This window comes from Daphnia pulicaria, chromosome 4 (assembly GCF_021234035.1).
Source record: "Daphnia pulicaria isolate SC F1-1A chromosome 4, SC_F0-13Bv2, whole genome shotgun sequence".
Lineage (NCBI taxonomy): Eukaryota > Metazoa > Arthropoda > Branchiopoda > Diplostraca > Daphniidae > Daphnia > Daphnia pulicaria.
Genome location: NC_060916.1, coordinates 12,507,409 through 12,530,520, shown reverse-complemented (window position 1 = coordinate 12,530,520; position 23,112 = coordinate 12,507,409). Strand labels below are relative to the sequence as shown.

Here is a 23,112-nt window from a genome sequence, read left to right as displayed (position 1 = left end):
TGGCTTCAAGGACGATTACCTAAAATGCCAAATGGATTGCGGAATTGTAGAACCTTGGGCAACATCGCCACATCGGACCAGAGCTATAGCATGGTATAATAGGTTATACCATGGTATTCTATAGTATTCTATAGCTTTGATCGGACTGATCGGAGATCGGACATCGCAATTCGCATATTTCGCAAGTCGCAACATCCTCGATAAACCCGAGGATAAACCTTTATCGCTCCATTTGCAATTTGCACACGTGTGTTAAATTTTAATTGGAATTGCAAGAAGCCCAAACAAAGCATGTGAATATCTGGACTGGAACAAGCGCCGCGTGCTTCTTAAATATGGAGCCCAAGTAAACAAAACCATATAAGATGAATGAAAACTAGCTAATGATTTTTTAATTCTGATTATCGTAAACGAGAGTGTTACTGACACCCGTAGCCGGCGTAGCCCGCAGGAATACAGAAATGCTTTGCGTAACAAGGAAAGAAAAAGGACATTCAAAACGACCTAATCATCTGTTCAGTTCGGAGACTGTGTAAAAAAACACCTCATCAATCGAGCAATAAACCTCCCATTGCACACACTAATATATATTTTTTAAAATCCACCTGCAGCTGTCATGAAACCCACGTCATCAGGAACTGCTGCCACTCTACAACATCCTTCAGTCTCAATAAAGTGACGTCAGGATCCATTCATGTCCACCGTATACGACTCCGACTACTAGCATTTTCTCAAGTTAAAATTACAGTACTTCACAAATCATATACGAGACCGCAGTCCGCACGCAACCAACATCTCCAAGGTGAAGGTAAATTTTAATATTGCCCTTAACTTTTGATCTTACGAATGCTTGAACATGATGGTTTTAATACTATTTTATTGCTCTCCAGCCTGCGGTGTATTTTTTGTGCAAGTCTAAATGAATCAATTAATATCCCAATTTATTAAGATGTTATAATAAGATCAGTATCACTAGCGACCCTTCATCAGCTTCTTTGTTTTATTTTAGTAACTACCTATCTATAATGTTGCGATACAACAGCATATTGGCTAATCGACATTCATGTTATTATCTCCCCGGGGAAAAATAGTCTACCGAGTGGATTGGGAAAGATGAGCCAAACGTGATTCCGAAGATTACAATAAAATGTTCCGCCATCAGATGTGTTTAGAGCACTGTCTATCGTTTCAATAGCTAGTTATTTTTATGATAAATTTCATTGATGGAGGTCATCAAGTCTGTACATTAAAGACTAAAGCAGACAGGTTACTATGGAACGCCATAGGGACAAAAAATTAACTGCTCCAAAGTAAGCATTAATTTAGTGCTCTCCAAAAATAAGTGCTAAAAATTTAGTGCTCTCTCGCATCCGCCCTCTAGCGGGCGGTTCAAAATATTTCGCTATCAATGAAAATATTGACAATTGAATAGGCCTATCGATTAAAATCTAATTTTCGAATACATCAGCGTCGATCAGCGTCTTACCCCATCACCTCCACCACCAGCCCACCACCCTTCTGTCCTAACGGAACGGATTGTATCGATTTTTCCCGATTGTACACATTCATATCGATTGATAATCATTTCCACAAGCGAAATGGTGGAAATTCCGTCGAATTGTGGATTGTGGAAAGACTTCTAATGACTCTGTTCACGCCGTTCATGAGAGTGTCAGTTCACGCCGTCCGTGATTATCAGTTCACGCCGTTCATGGTAAGATCTTCTTGTGTATAGATGCTTATGTAGATGGCAGAAAATTATTCAGTCGAGCGGAGCGGCGCTGGCGACGCCGGTGTTCAACTTCTGTCAAATGTCCAACTTCTCGACTTTTTGGACATTTGTCGACACAGAAGATTGTGGGTGCGGTAGATGTGGGTGTAAGATGTGGGTACATGTTTTCCTGCTGTTGGACCGGCTGGACGTGGCGGAATGAGACGGATCGGTCAAACCGTAAGGAGGCGGCCGCCGCCGCCTCTCTAGAACAAATGCGTCCAGAAGTTGGACATTTGACCGGCGTCGCCAGAGCCACTCCGCTCGCCTGAATAATTGTCTGTGAAGATCAGCATCTAAATAAGCATCTGCATAAGTGGATCTTACCATAAACTGCGTGAACTGACACTCACGCCTCACGGACGGAATGAACTGACACTTTCATGAACGGCGTGAACAGAGTCAACAGAAGTATTTCCACAATCCACAATTCCACAGCATTTCCACAATTTTGCTTGTGGAAACGATTATCAATCGATATGAATGCGTACAATTAATACAATCCGTTCCGCCGATTGAAACCGCTAGATGGCGCCACTTAGTTGAATATTATTTGAGTGATTTCTAAAATAAATAGCACTAGTCGAGTGCTTTTATTTTAGCGGGTCATTTGGCGTTCCGTAATAAATCACTCCTACGCACAAGTTGAGTTTAAGTGCATGTATTTTCTTTCAATACAGTTCCAGCAAGATTTATTTATTTTTGGTATTACTATAGAGTATACTATAGAGCAAGTCATCGCAAATTGTTATTTCGGATTATAAGAACAAAGAACTTTCGTCGGTTAGCTGCCTACCTTAGTTTTAGTAGCTATCTCTATCCAGCAAAATCCAATCGATGCAATCGTTTGACGAAGTATAAAATGACTAAACATAAAAATGTTATTATCTCCCACAATGAATAGTCTATACCAGGTTATAGGTGGGACCGGTGATTGCCGATGAGTTCACTTTTGGATCCAAAGATTAAAATATAACGTTCCCGAGGGGTTGTCAACTCGATCCGAAGGTGTACGGATCTTAAATCCAAAAATCATTTTTTCAGATTTTTGGGATTTTTTCAGATTTTTTCAGATTTTTTCAGATTTTGTCAGATTTTTTCAGATTGCTATAAAGTCTTATTTTACCAGATGGAACACCCATTGATTGACGTGGCTTTACTTTACAGATAATTGTCCAGCGCTGGACCATTTCTTTGCAAACCTCTGACAAAATTTGGAATGTAACTTTGTGCCCATAGTGAAAGTTTGAACTTGGACGGGCACCGTGAAAAGATAGATCCAAATATTTGTAGTTTTTCTTCTTTATTCATAATTTCGAGAACATAAGGATCACCAAGTACATCTCGGATGTACTCTTCAATCATGACACTTGACTCATTTACTTTAGCCAACGCACGAATTCCACTAAAATTGAGATCGTTAAGTATTTTTTTAATACTTTCAGGTACAATGACCTTGTTTTCTTTTAACAATTCCCATGTATCGTCATCCTCTCTAGAAATACCAGAATTTATAGAAGTCATTTTTCCCATCAAAAATTCCTAGCATGGCACTGACAGCAGACAGACCAAGAGACAGACAGACGCCCAAGGGGAATTATTAACACAGTAAGGGGAATTAGAATCGATAACGAAAAAAATCGATTCTTGTAAAATTTTGTCGATTTATTAAACCAAAATTCTTGGAATTTTGGGATTTTTCGGATTTTTTGATTTTTTGATTTTTGGGATTTTTAAGGGATTTTTTTGAAAAAATCTGAGGGTGTACGAGGATTTTTTTGAGTTGACAACCCCTCGAACGTTCCAGTATCAGTTTTCTTTCACAGCGCTGTCTGTCTTCTCATTATGAAGTGCTGCATCCGGTCAGGTTTAGTTAAAGCGCATAAAGCCACAGTAGCCTACACACTGCATACTGCAGCTCCCTGGCAACTACCAAAGTCACTTTCATTCGAAGTGCTTGAAAATGTACAAAGGGACGAAAAAAAACTGTCTCTCTAATTTTATGTATGCGCTCATCTTTATCTCCGTGGTATGTTCCCTATATTACATTCATTTTGCATCATAGATTCATAGGCCTATAAGTGTGCGTCACATCACATTTAATCAATGATGCAGCAATAAATAAATGTATATTTTGTTTTCTCAATGGGAACACATCGACGTAAGATTTTAGCCATCGTCGTCATGGGTCTTAGTTTGTGGTTACGCTACGAATGGGATTTCAAACACTACGTCTACGAACTTGAAGCCCAAATTTAAGTGTTTTGGACTGGCCCTTACATTCTCATCACTTCCTCTAGTCTGACGTTGGCTGCATCCGCCATCGGGGTTTATGCTACGGTCGCCGAAGATCGTCAACTTCTTTTGCTGGTCAGTAGACAAGTTCGGGATGCTGAGTTGCACAACCGCAAAATTAGGATCGTGCGCCAACGAGTTTTTGTAACGTTGTGGGGATAGTAGAAAGCGGGTTTTTTATTATTTAAGCATAGAATTACTTATCTAATCTTAGAAATGTTCAGGATTATCGTTGTTTAGAACATTCTGCTTTTTATAGAGTAATTTGAAATGTATAATTCAGCTTAGTTTACCCATTAAAATTAAAGAAAGTCCAAGCCTGGGATGCTGTTTAGTCTTTTCTTGTGTGTTTGAGCTTGTCACTTGTCAGCAGATCTGTCAAAAAACACAAGAAAAGACTAAACAGCATCCCAGGCTTGGACTTTCTTTAATTTTAATGGGTAAACTAAGCTGAATTATACATTTCAAATTACTCTATAAAAAGCAGAATGTTCTAAACAACGATAATCCTGAACATTTCTAAGATTAGATAAGTAATTCTATGCTTAAATAATAAAAAAACCCGCTTTCTACTATCCCCACAACGTTACAAAAACTCGTTGGCGCACGATCCTAATTTTGCGGTTGTGCAACTCAGCATCCCGAACTTGTCTGTTGTTACTATTCTTTTATTCCATCATAGTTTATCCGAATCTGAATAACAAAAGTGACTGCGAAATTCCTTTTGCAATGTCAAGTTCGTACTGGGAACTGGAATTTCGGCCATTCTAGGACTATCTGGTCTTGCGTACACTCTTAGCCATGGAATCTACCATTCTGACTTGACTCCATGGCTGGAAGATCGCTTTTGGGTTCTCTTTCACGAGGCGGATTACAACGAGAGATCTGCTCGGATCATGCGCATCATTCAAGAAGACGTAATAGAAAATTCTACTGCAGTTCACTAGTTTCAGCTATATGCATTAATGGGTTATTAACTTAATAGATCGAATGTTGCGAACCTTCGGCTTGGCAACTGGCAAGACTATCAAAATTTCAATAGAGTTGTTCCAGATGAATTTGCCGCCATTTGCCGCAATACAGCAAATGGCAAACTGCAATCAAACGGTTGCGCCGAAGTATTCGCCCGCTGGATGGAGCCAAAAACCGGCTGGCTTTCTGGAATCGCTTTACTACTCGTTGTCATTTAGGTTATTCATAAAAATAATCTAATATTTAGTATATTAAAGTAAAATTTTTATTTTTATTACGTTTTCTAGATACTGTCCGTAGGCATCAGCGCTTGGTTACGAAAAACAATTTCGCAAGAAAGAAGGAACGATAAGCCATATCGTGTTGTCAGTACAAATACTAAAGTTTAGAACGTTAAATCACTTACATTCTGCAAAAAATTGTTCTGTTTAATAAACGGTTTTTCTTGTAAGTCGTTACTCTGATTTCCGGCTGGATTTCTCGTTCGAAAAATAAAATTAATGAAATAAATATTTACCTCGTTCGACGAAATTCAATGACAAAATTAGTTATCAGAAAAAAAAAATTACTCAGAGGGTCAGAGCTATATCTCTAGATTACTTAACATATAATTTGTTATGAATTAAAATTAATTGGGAAATGAAATAAAATTTTGTTTTAGGAATTTTTATGGCAACATTGCTTGTGCTATGCCGCAAAATGGTTTCGCGGACTTTCGCCTCCTTTCTTTCGGCTGCTCACTAGTCAGTAGTCAGTTTGCATTTTGTTCAATTTTATCCCTCCTCTGAACACAACGTCTACAGAGTCTTAGAAATTTGTTCTTCAAGATCGCCCTTGAATTAATTTAACTATTTGGGGTAAGCACTTAAATCTATACATGTCGATATCTGTAGCCTTATTGTTCGTTTCTTTTAGTGTGTTTTTCTCATCCGGAATGGCGGGCGTTAGTTACTTCAACGTCTACGTAACGCACGTGGTCGAAACCGTGGAATGCCAGGAGAAACCCAACTATTGCAACCTCATTTTTTGGGGTCAAAAAGATCGCGGATTATCAGCTAAGATGGAAGAACAGATTGCAGCATGCAACTTTGATGCTTCCCCTCGACCCTTGCTCACTGATCTCAAGAAAGAGAAGCATTTCTGTGTCCTAGTTAACAACAGTTGGGTCAGAGCCACCATCAGCGATTATTCTGTTGATAGAAATGGGAACCTCGAAGTATTCTGCATTGATTATGGCCATACTGTCATGGTTCCGCTGGCTTGCATCAAACTTATTCCTTCCACCCTGCCCTTCATCAGTTCCTGCCATCCTTTGGCCACAAAGTTTCTTTTAGCTGATGTTGTGATAGAAAAGGGTATACGGGGAAAAGAACCAGTCCTTCAGTACTTACAAAGAAACATAGCCAACAAGAATGTCAAAGCTGTGTCCCTGGGTATCCGAGATGACTTTGAGGGAGTAAGAATCTATTCATATGAGGTGCTTGTTGCAAAGCTATTGGTGGAAAGTCTCCTCGGAACTCCAGCGGCTACTTACATTGATGCTGTTAAACAACCTGTACCTAATCACCGCCAACTTTCCGTCACGTCAATCTCACCACCTCCCATGACGAATTCGCACCACAGGGCACGCTCTGTAATGTCGGTGAGTCACAAGATGCTGAACGCTGCCTCATCTCAAAGCAAAGCATTTCCAGGTGTATCGTACACGGCTTCCTGTTTGGAGATGAATGTGATCCACACAGTCATGGTAACCTTCGTGCAGAACGGACCACATAAATTCGTTATTCAGCGCAAAAGCAGCGACGCCGTGGAAAAACTGACCAATCTTTCCAAGAAGTTATCCGAGTTTGCCGCTCTCAACTCCAAAACTCTGGTAAATGTCGATCGTGGCACCCCCTGCATCGCAATCTCCTCTCGAGATAAGTTGTTCCATCGCGGCATAATTACGCTGGTCGAAGACGTCAGATACGCCAATGTGTATTTCGTCGATTATGGCTACTCTGAACTGGTTGATCTGCAATCTTTGTTCGAAATCCCAGCCGACTTCATCTCCATCGAATTGTTCGCTTATCGCGTTGCCCTGGAAGATGCCGCAAGCTTGACCTTCGACAAAGTTTCGGAAAATTTTACAAGATTGGTTTTGTACCAAACCTTTAAATGCCATGTGACCGGAGAAACTATGCCGCAATCGGTCATTCTTATGGATGATGCTGGTCGTACCGTCAAAGATTTAGTCCTTGCATCAGTAGCAGATTCCAGACCACCACTCAACATTTCTGAATTACTAAAAACAGCGCCACTATCTCCTATTACCGCTGCTGGGAATATCAAGGTGATTTTAAGTTTTGCTACAACATTTTTACATTTCTATATTAATAGTATTTTTCTATTGTAGGTTGCCACAGTGGAAGTCGGGGCAGTGGAAGATCTTTTCGTTACTTGCGTGGGTTCTCCTGGAAAATTTTTTGGCCAGTTTGAAAGACGTCCCGTGGCAGAGTTGGAAGCTCTTAAGAGCGAACTGGAGTCCACTTATTCAAGCTGCATTCCAGGACAGCCTTCACAGATTCCTTTGCTCTATGCTGACGTCAAGAGTCACATTGGAGACTACGGCGTTATCAAATGGTCATCCGACGGCCAAATCTATCGAGTCCAGATTGTCGAGGAGTTCGCCCACGATGTAATGTTTTCATAGTCAGTTTTATGCGAGATTTTAATTTAATGTAAAATCTATTTGCAGGTGGCCATCACTTTTGTTGATTACGGGAACAATATCAGAGTTTGTCGTCAGGAAATCTGGGCCCCGGCCAGCAGCCTCAAGTGGTTTTCCAGACCATCGTTTGGAATCAATTGCATCGTTCCTGGAATAACTTTAACTGAAAACGAATGGGCTCTCCTGGTCAATGACCAATCAGTTCGTGTTAAGCTCGGCCAGCCCAATAATAAAGTTTATCCGGCTACCTTCGTGAATATGTCCTTCAATAACGTCATCCGCCCACTAAGTGCATGCTCCAATCTATCACCAATAGCTCAAGAATTTGATCCAGGTAAAATATGTTATTCCCGTAAAAATTCTTTAAAAATTTACCTAGTTGCTTACCTTTTATTTTATAGTTAGAGGTGCGGTGCCACAGGTCACGAATCGTAAACTTGAATTTGATGCTCCAGGCCAGTCAGGGTTGCGGAATGCCATCCCCAATAGTGTCGTGGAAAATGGCCAAATGCCCAATCACAGCCTATTAGAAGATTCGTGGGGTATTCCAGTTCTTAAAAACAATGTTCTTGAAGATTCATGGGGTATACCGATGCAGTCCACGAAGGCTATAACAATGGAACCACCCCGGCAGAAAAGTGACCGTGTTTCTTCGGTGAGTTCCACTCGTTCCAGTGCCAGCCGAAATCCAGAAGAGAAAATGGATTGGGAAAGCGCTGAGCCGAAGGAGTTACCCAGGGAGCCTACACCCATCTCTCGGCCACTTGAAATCCCCAAGCGGGTTATGCCAATTTCACAGCCCACAAAACTTGTTTATCCACATCAAACAGGATTGGAAGGCGCAACCAAAAACCTTGAAATTGTTTTCGTCGAGGACCCGAACAGCTTTTACTGCCACTTAATCGAGGCTGTTCCACTTCTCGAAAAGTTAATGGACAATTTGGCCACTGCGTACTTGGGTAAATTTGAAAGAATTTTTGTTTAAAAAAGGATCACTACTGAATACAATTCTATTTTACATTTCAGCTGCTCCTAAAGAGCCTCTTGGTTGCATCGAAGTGGGTGTGGCCTGTGTCGCCCAGTATACCGAAGATAATAACTGGTACCGCGGCCAAATTTTGAACGTTGGAGCAACGGAAGTTGAAGTGCTATTTGTAGACTACGGCAACAAGCAGCGTACCCCCGTAACTCTACTGAAAGCGATTGAACAGGAGTTTGTCAAACTACCGCCTCAGGCTTATCATTGCTCCTTGGCGGGCGTTCAAGACTGCTCACGTTCCTGGACTTTACAAGATAAGACGCGTTTGGAGGAAGCTGGCATGAGCAAACCGCTCAAAACTACAGTTTCTGATCACCGTGAAAATGATAAATACCTCGTCCGCCTGGTGGATGAAGGTACTCGTCCTCAAGTCGTGATCAACGATCTTTTCGCTCCGCCTCGCGAAATCGTTCCTGTTCCTGATGTTTTCAGTTATTCGTCGCTTCCCACTTCTGATCTGACGAATGTCAACGTTGTTTGGTTTTCCAATGTTGGTCGTTTCTTCTTAAGTCCTGACAATCTCGAATCGTATCAGGTAATTTTTTTTCCAATGTTATTGAGGGTTTTTAAAATATCATTTTTGTTTGTTTGTTTACAGCCTGATTTAGACCAGTTAGAAGAACATTATTTGGCCTTGTCTAGTGATGAGCTCGTTGAGGATTCACCGTGCGTCGGCCTTCCCTGTGTTGTCAAGTTCAAAGACGATGGACGCTTTTATCGGTCTGAAATTCTATCGATCCGTGGATCATTCGCTAACGTGATTTTTGTTGATTACGGCAACGAGCAGGAAACTGCCCTGAAAGAGTTAAAGCGAATTCATCCTCGTTTCTTGAAGTTTCCTCAATTGGTAAGTTTTGTGTTGCCTCCTTTTTTAGCAATTCATTGATGGTTTTTATTTTTCAATGCAGACTTGGCAATGTAGATTGAACAACGTCATCATGCCAGATTCGGAAATCTTTTACAGTCAAGATTTGAAGGATCATATAAAAGCTTGCTTCCCTGAAGGACTTATCCTTGGAGCTCGTTTTCATGAACCTACAGGTTTTATTTTACTAATCTTTTCGCATTGAATCACAATTTAAATTTGTTCGTACTACAGGCGGTGTTTATCCTGTGGATTTAGCCGTACCAGATATTGGAGACGCCGCTAATTATTTAGTGAAAAACAAAGTTCTTTGTCGTCACAATACCTGTATGGGTCAAGAAAAAGAAGTGAAATTTCCTCCACAGAATTTTGATTTCGTTCCAGACGAGATAATCTCAACTACTGCCTTTTTGCCTTTTGTCAAAACACCACTGGAATTCTGGGTCCAGTTGGAATCGGAATCGGTCGAAGCTATCATGGAACAATCGGATAAACTCGCCACTGAGCCCGACTTTCTAAATAACAAGAGCAACTTCGTTCCGGTCGTTGGCAAATCCTGCCTCGCTTTCTTTGCTGAAGATGAGCGTTGGTATCGGGCTACTGTGGAATCTGTGGAGCAAAACTCGGCCATTGTCTACTATGTAGACTATGGAAATACTAACAGCGTTGGACTGGAACACCTGAGAGATCTGCCACCATTACTTGCGGAGAAACCATCCATGGCTTTCAAGTGCTGTTTGGCTGGAGCCGAGTCTCCCATTTCCAAGGAAGTTACGGAAGCTTTTCTTGCTCTTGCAATGGACCTTGTAGCCACCGTCAAGGTGGTCAAAGTGGTCAACGAGATTTTGCATGTTCGTCTCTGCAACACGGCTGATGGTGTCGACTTGGGAGAGAAGATTCAGTTGCCCAGCAAACCGGTAGAATTGGAGGTTTACGTGGGCTACTCAATTTCTCCAGATAGGTTTTGGGTTCAGCGGAAGGAAGACGAGAACAAAATAGCAGAGATTCAGATTCAACTCGGACGAGAGCTGCAGGGGCCAAATATGGGATCATTCCAGCTACAAGGACATCCGGTTGCTGGACAAATGTATGCTGTCTTCCACCCGGTTTATGAAAACTTGTATCGAGCTCTTGTCAAGTCTTTCGATAGCTTTTCTGGACTTGCTGAAATTCAGTTCGTTGACTACGGAGATGATCATAAAGTTTCCGCGAAGGATTTTCTCCATCTGCCAGAAAATTTGAAAAAAATTCCACCCATGTCGTTCGAATCTTGCTTAAACCTCCAATCGAGACCGAAGCACTGGCCAGAAGAGGCGTTGAAGTACTTCATCTCGATTTGCTCTCCAGAAATCGTCTTTCAAGCCAAACTTGGAGTTAAAGCTGACGGCATTCAACAAATTGATTCGCTCCAAGCTCAGGAAGAAAACGTCATCGAAGTGTTGAATTCCAAAATCAAGCAGTCTCAAATGGAGCAAACTGGAAAAGTTTTTGGCATCCTGGACTCGGTTTCTAAATCGTTGAAGCAAGTAGAAACGCAGATGCATCCAGTAATCCGACCTAGTACGGAGCTGATCAACGATATGAATGGAATTCCCGGTCAAGTCATTTCGTCCAAAGCCATTGTTGTTTGCCTGAATTCACCCACTGCCGTTTGGCTTCATTTGGATCCCTCTGCTGCCGATGACATCATGAACTCCATCAAACAATACACGCAGCAGCCGGAATTCGCCCAGATTCGCCCGCTCGAACCAGTCGTAGGAGCTTCTTGTTTGGCTCTTTTCCCCGACGACCAACTTTGGTATCGCGCTGTTGTCGAATCTGTGGATCAAAGCTCGGTCACTGTCAATTACGTCGACTTTGGAAATTCATCGCCTGTTGGTGGGGACCAACTTCGACCTATTCCCCCAGCGCTCGTGGTGAAACCTGCACTGGCGTTCAAGTGCGCACTGGATGGAGCTGACAGAGTTACCGACATTTTGCCGTCCACTAAAAAATGTCAGGATGCTCTCTTCGATCAATTACTTTCTATAACGTTTGTTGAGAAAACGCAGAAGCACATCTTTGTAAGATTGTGGGATTCGGATGGTCACGATTTGAACGAGAAACTGGGTCTACCTGCTGCATCCACCAATGTGAGACTGGAAAATCAACGAACGAATGCTTCGTCGACTCTAATCAGCACGCGACCTATTCCAGGAGCAGAAGATGTCAGAGTGTCATACATCAAGTCGGCTGGCATGTTTTGGATCCAACGCGAGAGCAATTGTGAAGAAATTGAACAAATCAGAGACACTCTCAGGCCATTGGACAGCAACGACTCGCCGAATGTGCCACCACTCAGCGTGAAAGAAAACGTTCTCTACGCGGTTATGCATCCGGAATACAACCGCTTCTACCGCGCCCGAGCTAATCAAATTAACGGAGACTGTGCCGAGGTGTATTTCTTGGATATTGGATACACCGATTGGGTCCCTCTGTCTAGCATTCGTCCCTGCCCGGCTATTTTGAAGTACATTCCAGCCATGGCCAACGAATGCACGTTTCGATCGCCCATCTATCCGGATCAGTACAGCGAAGAGATTCGGAAAGCTTTCAGTGATGCAACCGAAGGCGTTGTCTGTCAGGCTGTTTTCAGCGGTCCACAACCGAGCCAAGGCATTCAGTGCATCGAATCGCTTTTTGCCAAAGGCGTCAATGTGGGCAATCTCCTTTATAATTTGATTTCGTCAATCGCCCCACAGTCAGGAACGTCGGGCGGGTTTGGCAAGTAAGTTTCATTTTGTCCAAACCAATTTAACTAACGGGTAAAACAAAAATCGTTCTTTTTTTATGTGTTTTAGTTTACCATTATTCCCCAGCAAACAGCAAAGAGGGCTTTGAAAAAAAAAGTTGATGATTTAAGAAGTTTTATGTTGTTTTTTTGAACAATAAAAAATGTGCTGTTGATTCTCATTACTACGTGTATACCCAATTATGTGTTGGAACCAAAATCCATTCTTCATTCCTCCGATTATCTTTTGCATCCAAAATTGTTCATGCCTCGTCCCAATTCTGTGTTGGACCCAGAATTTTAATACATCATTTCCGTTTTCAAAGCTTTTTTCGAGTGCTGTCACCCGAGTTTTTATTCCTCGGAATTCCTCGTCGAGCGTGAATGGCTTATGATCTTTTTAACGAGAGGATTGTTAAGTTTCTTTTTCTTTTAACATTGTTGGGTAATAACAGGCACATTCTTTTCGATCTCGAGGCCAGAAAAGACGCGGAATCTCGGTTAAAATTGGAACGCTTCCATCGCCGGCCAATGCGTCGGCGGTGTGAAGAGCAAGTATCCGTAAAAAGTAAAGGAAGCGAGCGAATGTTTCTGAAAGAAAGCGGAGTGGCCTAGTGCGTTGAGTGACTCAAAAACAAAAACAAAAACAAAAAAATGAAAGCAGCGTAGTCTAGAACTGGAACTCTTCCATTGTGTGTGCGCTGTTTTTGCTCCGGAGTTGATATTCGAAAAATCTCCGTCTAATTTTGTAACTTATTATAGTACTATCGGATATTATTGCCACAGGTTAGTGTAAAAATGTCTTTCATTGAAAAAAATATATTTGGTTGTTTATTAGGAATTTAGTAAGAATCCATCAAAACTGATGGATGGTTTGACAGGAATGATTGAAACTGGGTTGATGTGTAAAGTAGAGCAGCAGATCCGACTCAAAATTGTTTGAAATCTTTGGCTTTTTGTTTTCAAAACGAACCCTCAGGGAATTTACTTACTCTAGCGCCATCTACGATTCGTAATGTTAACTCTGTTCAAGCAGTCGAATAGTCATTCTTTTCGTAACACACGCAGTATTTGGAAGCCTTGTTGTAAACTTAAATCTTTTCAAATTCCCTTCATAATAGTGGTTGATGTAGGGGCCAAACTCTCGATATTAATTGTTGTCTTTTATTGTTGAACCTGGTTAAACTATATTAGCTCTCACACCAGTTATCAAGTTGTATGAAGTGTGTTTTTCCCTTAAGTTACTTTGTCGAACGTGACGGCCATTCAAGAAGTTTGAGTCTGTCATCCAATTAACAGTGTTACAAATCTAGTGAGATCACCAACACTTGCAAATTGAGTCATGAAGTCCTGTCAAAAATGAAGCTTGCAGTATTAAGTCTTCCAAAAGAATTGTGTATGGTTGTCCTAAGGTAAAACTTGTTTTTCAGTAATGTTTCTTTACCAGAAAATTTAAGGGATATTTATGTATTCGTCTAGTATCAGTGATGTTAATTCAATTGTTGTTTTTTAAATGTCAAGAAGACTCAACCAAGTGTCAGAGTTATGTTAGGTTTAATATTTAGCTGTACATTCTTTGTCTCGTTTACAGACATAGAACCTCACCAATAAACAATTTAACCTTGAGACAAGTTTTAACTACACTGCAATAGACCAATAGTCTTGTACATATTGAATGTCTTTTCAAATTTCAATAGTTGGTTTTTGAATATTGAATATTGGTAATTATCATGATTGAATTATGTTCCTGCTTTCCAATTTCCTGTAACATTATACAGGCTTTACTACGTTCCAATTGCCAGGTTCTGTTTCTTGTTAGGAAATCCTATATTGGTTTGAGGTTGATCAAGTTATTTGTAATACATAATGGAATAGAAGTGATCATGATCCCCCCTTCCGTTTCAGCCTTACTCGGCTACTCGGTGCCAAGTATTGATCGCTTGGCGAGGGAGTCGATGCGCCTGCACCCTACGCACTCTATTCCACTCCACCCCTTGTCTATACAGAACCCGCAGCCCTCCTTCCCCCACGACCCTCTATTTTTTTTTTTTTTTCATTTATATCTATATATTTTCTTCTCTTTTACTGTTTTCCTGAACCCCACCCTTTGTCATCATGAAAGGTTTCGTTCTGTGTGGAGTCCCGTTTTTGTGATGAAGTACAGTAGTTGACTCATGACTCTCGCCCACAGATCGTGCTGAAACAAAAACAACACTGAGTGATAGAGAGGAAGGACCATGGCAGCCGGTGCCAACAATGCGGAAGCTGAACGGGCATTCAGTCGGGCCCAGCTAAAGTTGAATCTCAATCTTCCGTCCATCGACACTCCTCGCAGTCTGAGCGACCTCCAGTCCATCGCTCACGAGATCCAGCGTCAAAAGTAAGTTGGCCTATTACCACTTTGAAATTTCAGATTAAATTTTTTAATGCCCACTGTTTTTTGTGTGTGTTATTGTGCGTAGGAATGAAGTGCTTTGTCATCTGAAACATGAGGATAAAGATCGTCACAGTTACTTCACACAGTTGGAACATTTGGCCCGGCAAATGAGGGAACTGCCTTTGCCAACCGACTCGGTATACATTCAATCGATCAATGTCATTGATTTAGAGCTGCTACGCGTTGACACAATCCGTTCATTATCCTTTCTCCCCCTTTTTTTGTTGTTGATAGCCAACACTAGAATACGAACTGGAGCGGACACGTCTAGAGTTGGAAACACAACGGATGCAGGATCGGATGCTTAAAACTTTGGGTCCGACCAGTGAAGTAGTTCGCCGTCGGGAAGAGCGTATACTTCATCTCCGAAAGTTGGATCAGAAATTGGCCGAAATCAACACATTGATTGTCAATCACGTTGGGAAAAGTGAAGCGGCTGCCAGTGATCTCTGCCATACCACATCGACGTCTCCGGCCTTGCCTGGGGATTGGACGAATGACAAGGACATTTGGCTCAGCGGTTCCAGTCTTGATCTTCACCACGAAGACAAGAATGGACATTCGGTAAGACTTTAATTTAAGTTGGAAGCTGTCCAGCTGACCTAGAAAATTTAAGTTTTCTTGTAATTCTCGATTTCTTTTTTTGGTTTTTGTAGGATACGGCAAGCGTCATGAGTTTCACTTCGAGTATCCACTCGAGTCACGGTATCTCGGGTAGCGGCGGCAGTGGTGGTTTGTTATCAGACAGGGCGCAGAAACCTTCGATGGGTCCAAAAGTAGAAGTAGTCTACAACTTGTTAACAATGCTCTTCTCCCACGATCGCCACAACGTCAGCCAGAAGCTGCTACACATGTCAGCCAACCCCGAAACGAGGAGTACCCTTCATCAAGTTGGTAAGTTGGAAAGGAAACGAGTCGGCCAACCGGATCATTTGCCAAATTGTAATTGTCTTTTGAAATCTTTTCAGGCTGTATTCCGTTGCTGGTTCAGTTGATCTATAACCAGGACGGTGGAGGCGAAGCTGCCAACCAGGATCGAGCCAATTTAGCGAATGCCACCGCCAGCAGCTGGATGCTGACGGAAGCAGACAAAGAGACGAGGGCCAGTGCGGCCCAGGCCCTTCACAACTTGGTGTACAACAGCTGCGACGATCGTAAAGTCAAGAGGGAGATCAGAATTCTCAAACTGCTCGAACTCATTCGTTCCTACGCCGATCGTCTCAGAGATGCCATTTTGCATCAACTGCATCACCACGACCAGGAAATTGATAATCGCCTTCCTTTGCTCCTGGATGGTAATTGCAATTAGTTGTCACAGCTTTTAAACCCGGACTTGTAATAGATGACATTGATTTTTAGATGACATGGATAGCCACCCGTGCGCTGTGGTGACCAACTTGATGAAACTGTCGTTTGATGATGACCACCGCCAAGCCATGAGCCATTTAGGAGCTCTTCAGGGTCTGTCAGAGTTACTACACCTGGATCAATTGGCCCACGGGTCGCTGTGTGATGATGCACAGTGTACCACGTTGCGCCGCTACGCCAGCATGACGCTGACCAATCTCACCTTCGGTCACGGACCCAACAAGACCCTACTTTGCTCTACGCGGCCGCTCTTGGCCGTCCTTTCTCACCAGTTAGCTTCGCCTAACGACGATTTGAGACAAGTAACTTGAACCGCATTTGTGACATGGAGTTTTGTGTATTGACAATGTAATTTAATTTTACACAGGTGACGGCCAGCGTGCTGCGTAATCTTTCGTGGCGGGCAGACAGCGCCAGCAAGGATGCGTTACAGCAGACGAATGTTGTTCAGTCGTTAATTACCATGTCGATGGAGACGCATCGAGAATCCACTCTCAAGTCGATGTTGTCGGCCCTGTGGAACTTGTCGTCGCATTCCAGCTGCAACAAGGCCACCATTTGCGCCACTCCAGGATCTTTGGAATTTCTCGTCCGCACGTTAACTTATAAATCAGAGTCGAAGACGTTGTCCATAGTTGAATCCGGTGGCGGCATCGTGAGGAACATCTCCAGTCACATTGCAACTCGCGACGACTACCGAGCCACTCTGCGACGGCACGGATGTTTCCAGATTCTACTGCATCACCTGCGCTCGCCCAGCTTGACGGTGGTGAGCAACGCCTGCGGAACGCTCTGGAACTTGTCGGCCCGCTGCAAGGAAGATCAATCGACGCTGCGCGATCTCGGCGCAATTCCCATGTTGCGTAATCTTGTTCATTCGAGGCACAAGATGATCGCGACGGCTTCATCGGCTGCTCTCAAAAATCTGGAATCGGGCGGATTCGGGAGCAGTAACGGTTCACTGACTAACAGCGGCAACGCATCGAGTCACAACACTTCCCTGCAGGCCCGGAAGCAAAAAGCTCTGGAACAGGAGATCGATCAGACGCTGACGGAAATGTGTGACAATATTGATCCTCTCAGCCCACTGGAAGAACCGACTGGAGTAAGCCCCTTCGACAGGCGGATGTATCGCTCCCTGGGCGGCCACAACACTACCAGTCTATATGGCAGGGCATCCACAGCACCGACTCTGGTGCCAAAAAGCGGATCGACGCCCATCCGGCCAATCCGTTCTTCAAGTTTAGAACGCAAGAACGCCGCCGTCGATGCCATTGCCAATGCTTCCGGTGGGAGTGGTGGCGTAGGCTGCCCAAGAACAATGACTCCATCAGTTTCATCAGCGGCAGCTGCCGGCCCTTCAGCTGCCATGGGATCTCGTTTGCAAGCGACTCGAACGGTTTGGCACTCTCACGAGAACGAGATCAGCTACACATCACTTAACTACGAGGAAGATGACCAACCAGTCAACTATAGCCTCAAGTACACAGAAGAAGTGGTTTCCGTCCCCGTGGCTACTCACTGGACGCCATCTAGGCCGACCAAAGCTCCGGTGGATGGGGACAATAATACTGAAGGATCGGATCCGATTCTTCAGAGTGGAGATCAGATGAATCCTAGCACGGTCAAGAAAGCCATGGTGTTGTCGGCTTACCGAGAAACCGACCTGGACGAACCGGAACGTCCCACCGATTTCAGTTTGCGATATCCGGATGAAGATGAAGATTACGCTGCCGATAGTGACACGATGCAAACTTATTGCATGGAGGGCACCCCCTACGAAACGCCCTTCACCCGGTCAAGCGCTGCCTCACTCAGTGATCTCCGTGAAGCCGGGCTGGAAAGTCCGAAAATGGAACCAGACGACACGGTTGAGAAAGTCGACGGACTCGAAGCTAAACCCAATTGCGAAGAAGACGCCGACGAGGAAGAAGAAGCCGAAGGCGACAAAGAAGTTGAAGGGAAGACGCCGCCTATGCCTCGCCGCTTGCAGCCGGCCAACAAAGAAAGCAAGACGGTGACTTTCAACACGACAGCCGACTGTGAAATCAACTACTCTGAACAGCAGACGCCACTAATGTTCTCTCGCTCCAGTTCCCTGGAATCGCTCGACAGTTTAGATCAACAGCAAAACTGTCACGACGAGGGATCGGTCGTTAGTGAGTTTAGTCGATTGACTAGTCGAGCCGTCTCGCCCAGTGAACTGCCTGATTCGCCTGGGCAAACCATGCCTTCGAGCCCCCGTCGGCCGCAGGCTCATCATCCGCAGTCTCAGCAGGATCAACAGCAACAACAGCACCAGCAACACCAGATGCAACACCAACAACATCAGATGCAGCAGCAGCAACAACAACAGTTGCCGAAACCCCTGCAACGCGTCCAGCATGCCGAAGGGGTCTTTGAAGACACCACCAACAATTTTGGAATGGAAGGCACTCCAGCTTTCACCCGAGCTGCTAGTCCACTTAGTCAGCTGTCGTTCGATGACGAACCTTCATCACCGACGAATACTACACCCCCACCACCTCCTCCTCCTCCAGTTGTTATCGCTAGTCGACCTCCGATGCCTGCCCCGTCTTCTGTGCCGACCAGCGCTTCTTCAGCTAGTAGCCAGCTTGTTAATCCTACGTTCAACCGAGTCATTCGTTCCGCGTCGGAGGTCAATTTCCGCAGTACTTTTGATTACGACGAGGTATGAAATGCTTAAACAATATTTTTGTTTTGTTTTGTTTTGTTTTTAAATCTATTCTTAATTCTTATTGAAATTTTCTATGCAGCCTCGCCGTTTCAACGAAGAAGATAGCCCGGCTCTGACACGATGGACCAGTTTAAGTTCGTTGCATATTGATGGCGAAGTCATTAGCACAGCCAAATTACTGCCACCCAGTCACGGAGTTGGCAATCTGGATTCAGCCCACTTGACGGAAAGGAAACTGGAGCAGACTGTCAAAGTGGAGGTGGTGTCGATGGCCGTGGCTTCCGATCCTGTACCGATCGAGTCGAACGAGTGGAGCGAAGAGAGCGGCAGTGAAGATGATTTGCTCCTGGAAATCATTACGCAAGGAAAGCCAACGAGTCGACAACCTGCACCGCAACCGGCGAAATCCTGTAAACCCGCCACCACGGAAACAGTTGCTCCGCCCGTCTTTCGCCCACATGTCCCCAAATCGGCGAGCGTTCAAGAGTTCTCCCAGCCGGCGGCCCGATCATCCAGCATCCCACCCAGTCACAGTATTGATTCCTGCCTGTCCAAAGGCAACGTCCGCGACATTGTAAGTGATGTCGAAGATGACGACGACGATGACGACGACGAAATGCTCTACGCCTGTATCAGGTCGGCCAAACCAACGGCCAAACCTGTACCTCCACCTCGAACTTCGAGCATTTCCTCCAAGTCTACCTCATCAGCTCCTCCTCCGCCGCCATCCAACGGAGTGCAGAAGAGTCGCTCTTCTCGTCCACCCATGGAACTTCCGAAATCGGCTTCTTCCGCCTCCTCCAAAGAAGTGAGATCACATTTATGAAGTAGTCTGAAATTGCCATTCATTTTATTGGTTTCGTTTGTCTCTGCAGAGAGTACCACCCCTTCATGGGCCGTTTACCAACGTCCGGCAAATGGCGATGCGCGTCAAAAGCTCGTCCGAAGTGGCCCGGACGAGTGGTCGACGTTCTCGTCATTCGAGTCAAGGCTCGAGCCGAATGGGAGCCAGCGGATGCAGCAATAACACGAGCGTAGACCTGGACTACCGTTATTCTTACAAAGTGGAGGACACGCCAGTCACTTTCTCTCGCAATAGCTCCCTGAGCTCACTGAGTGTGAATTCGAATGAGGATGAGCCATCGGCGGAAGACCAAGCTTTGCTGGACAGTTGCATCAGCTGGGGAATGCCGAAATCCAAGAGCGACTACCTCGATGGCCGTTCGGACCAAACCAAGAAAACCAAAGCGACCAAAAGTTCTGGAGCCAAAATTCCCACCAGTCAGAGCTGGAGCGGTGGAGTAAGACGAGCTGGCGACGGCCAAGCAAGTGCTTCTCCATCGACTGTGACAGTCACGACCAGCAGTTCGTTTTCCGCTTTCTCTGCTTCAGCTTCCAACTATACCGGCCACGGAATCGATCCGTCCGACGTTGTGGTCAAATTAGAAGAATCGGACCCGAACGGCCCTCCATCCATGACGCATTCGTCACTCATTCGCATGGAAGCCAACCAGGTAGCAGCTCAGATTCAGAGCCAAGACTCGCTGGATGGATCGTCTCAGTGCAACGATCTCGAGCACTTCCCGTCTTTAACATCCAGCTTCATCGACGGAGCCGCAAGCTGGACGGACTCTACTAGAAAGTCGCCTTCGCTGACCAGAAAAACCCAACAATCGAGTCAGACGGAGAGCAATCGAGGGCGAACACCAGTCAACGGAGCTAATCCATTACTGAAGCAAGCTCTCTCTTCCGGCTTGGTGATTGCTACCGAGCAGTCCAATATGACCACCTCGACTTCCTTCCGCATCGAGAACACGAAACCTCCGGCTGACTTGATGGTCTCCAAGGTGACGGATTCGTTCGCCAGTTTGACCTGCAGCGTCCTGGATCCTTCCTACTTTGACGACGAGCAGCGCCGCGAAGGACTGCTGACTCAGCTGGCCATCATGGAACACACGGTCGACGAGAACGCCAACACGGACAGCAGCGTGTCGTCGTCGCCGACCGGAGAGAGACGGAAGCTTACGCCGCGCGACCGGCGCCAGGCCGAAAAGGAACGCTACCAGACTTACACCCTCAACGCCAATCCGGTGGAGGAGAGCGTGAGAAACGTATTCCATCCAGACAACTCTACTCTGAATAACTGCGACGAGGCCAAGAAAACGGCCAAACAGCGCAGATCCTTGGAAAGGGAGCGTTTCATGACGCAAACCATTTCCTCGTCCAACACCACCGGATCGGATGGAGAATCGTCGACGGGGAAAATCGAAACGACGGAATCCGCAAACCAGAAGAGTATGAGTGCCTCTGAATTGTCCGCCTTAGAGATGGATGCCAAAGCTGTCATTCGCACCTTGAAAGAGGAGGTGAAATTGAACCGGCAGAAGAGCAATTCATCCGAATTGATTAGTGAAGATTGCATGCTGGATTGTGAAACACTTAGTCTGGTATCCAACGAGTCGGAATCGGAAAGGTAAAATTGTTATTGAAAATAATGGCCTTAGAATGATTCGAATTCTAATTGTAACTCTAATCCCGTTGACAGATCCCTGAGCCATCGAGCCAAGCAAATGGCGTTGCATCAAGATGGGTTAGAAAACAACGAAATGGGAGAAATGCGGACCAAGACTAAAATCGTTCGACCCGATGATCAGAAATTCCTGGAAGATCCCAATACTGTCAAAGGAATTCGTGGTCGTCGTCGGGTTTTGTGTCCCGTACGCGTCGCTATTAACGGACCTAACCGCCCAGTCGTGAACTCATCTCCACCTCAGCAACAACAACAACATCAACAACAACAAGTTCATACAGCAATGACACCTTCACCGGCGAAAATGAATGGAACCAAGACCACACCAGTTTCTCGAGCAACTCAGTCTCGAGGTCGAAGCGCCAGCCCTGCTAGTCCGAGCCCTGTCCGTCCTAACCGAACGTCAGCTTTACGCCAAAACACGACCCAGTCACAGAAATCCAAATACCCTTCAGTTCCCGTTCTCGAATCCCAAGTCCGACTGCGATCCAACAGCAAAAGTCCACGAGTCAGCAGCGCTCCGTGCAGTCCTCGGCAGCTTCCGGTGGCAGAGCAGGACACGCAACCACTTAAGAGACGCTCGCTGGAAATGGCCTCTAGGTCTTCGGTAGCTTCGCTCAAGTCAAGCCCGCCGAAATCGGAGAGTGTCCCCGTCATTGATTCTCAGCATCCGCCATTGGCGGTTCTCGGCAAGCAAGGGACGTTCACCAAGGAGAAGTCTTCATCTCCTGAAGGTGCAGCTGCTAAGGAAGAAGAGCAATCGGTCAAAATCCCTCCCAAAGTTCCGCCCAAACCGAAAGTCGCCCCGGCAGCTAAACCGGCTCTACCTAAAAAACCCAGTCGTTTCAACAATGGGCCGAGCCCTCTCTCGTCTCCCCGATCGAAAGGCAGCCCGGCATTAAGCCGACGTTCGGTCAGCAGCGCTAGCATCGGTTCGGATTCGACGTCGGTGACGACAACGTGGAGCGGAGTGGACGAGCAGACGTCGTCGTCAACCCCGCCGCAGAAGCGTACGCCGCCGAAAAAGGTGGTGACGAGTAAAATCGCCAGTTTGTGGAAACAAGTTGAAGAGAGCCGTAGCAAACAGAAATCGGATCAGCCGGACGTCAGAAAGTGGATCAGCCGAGGAGACAATGCCAAACCGAGCACAGAAGATAAATCCGTCGGTACCGGGTGCAGTCCCGATCAAACGCCAAGACCCATCGTGTCAAGTGGAACATTCGAGAAATTGAGTTCCTTCTCCAATACTCAGCAGGTGCCCGTCATCTCCCCGGCCACCGTCAATAGCCCGTCTAGTGATAAACGATCCCCACCGAGTCGGCTACCTTTCCGGCTTCCGCGTTTCGGGCGTTCCAGCAGCCAGTCGAGTACGCCGACTACCCCTACTCTTCCTACTCCTCCATCACCAAGCTTTGATGTCTCAAATTCCTCTTCTAGTGCCGAAACGGAAGACAAAAGGAAATTCCGGGTCACTGCTCTTTAAAGCTTCCAGTATAATGGATAATCACATAAATAACCACTATCCCTCCCAACCTCCCACAATACTCCCATGTCTTCAGCTTCAGCCGTTTTACTTAATTATCCTGTTTCTTTTTCATTTATTTCTCTCTTGTCGTCTCGATTCAATACAAAATGTAAGAACTAAGCACTACTTTAG

The 23,112-nt window shown here is 45.1% G+C and overlaps 3 protein-coding genes across 4 annotated transcripts; all 3 read left to right on the top strand.

Annotated features, from left to right (window-relative positions):
* Positions 1-4,815: 4,815 nt before the first annotated feature.
* On the top strand, positions 4,816-5,514 carry LOC124337311. Its single transcript, XM_046791418.1, has 3 exons — positions 4,816-4,983; positions 5,052-5,256; positions 5,326-5,514. Exons 1-3 carry the CDS (start codon positions 4,896-4,898, stop codon positions 5,336-5,338), a joined length of 306 nt encoding a protein of 101 aa, XP_046647374.1. The 5' UTR covers positions 4,816-4,895; the 3' UTR covers positions 5,339-5,514.
* A 238-nt stretch (positions 5,515-5,752) lies between these two features.
* On the top strand, positions 5,753-12,750 carry LOC124336858 (maternal protein tudor-like). Its single transcript, XM_046790701.1, has 10 exons — positions 5,753-5,895; positions 5,954-7,370; positions 7,434-7,715; positions 7,776-8,082; positions 8,150-8,707; positions 8,775-9,322; positions 9,386-9,634; positions 9,696-9,828; positions 9,887-12,419; positions 12,493-12,750. Exons 2-10 carry the CDS (start codon positions 5,973-5,975, stop codon positions 12,530-12,532), a joined length of 6,048 nt encoding a protein of 2,015 aa, XP_046646657.1. The 5' UTR covers positions 5,753-5,895; positions 5,954-5,972; the 3' UTR covers positions 12,533-12,750.
* A 351-nt stretch (positions 12,751-13,101) lies between these two features.
* LOC124336850 (adenomatous polyposis coli protein-like) lies at positions 13,102-23,101 on the top strand. Of its 2 annotated transcripts, none has more exons than XM_046790675.1 (11): positions 13,102-13,208; positions 14,614-14,802; positions 14,885-14,996; positions 15,094-15,423; positions 15,516-15,753; positions 15,828-16,154; positions 16,219-16,529; positions 16,595-18,919; positions 19,005-19,733; positions 19,801-21,398; positions 21,471-23,101. In XM_046790675.1, exons 2-11 carry the CDS (start codon positions 14,660-14,662, stop codon positions 22,936-22,938), a joined length of 7,581 nt encoding a protein of 2,526 aa, XP_046646631.1. In that variant the 5' UTR covers positions 13,102-13,208; positions 14,614-14,659; the 3' UTR covers positions 22,939-23,101. The 2 variants fall into 2 exon arrangements, with proteins under 2 accessions (XP_046646631.1, XP_046646630.1); XM_046790674.1 differs by lacking the exon at positions 13,102-13,208 and adding an exon at positions 13,460-13,834.
* The last annotated feature ends 11 nt before the right edge of the window (positions 23,102-23,112 follow it).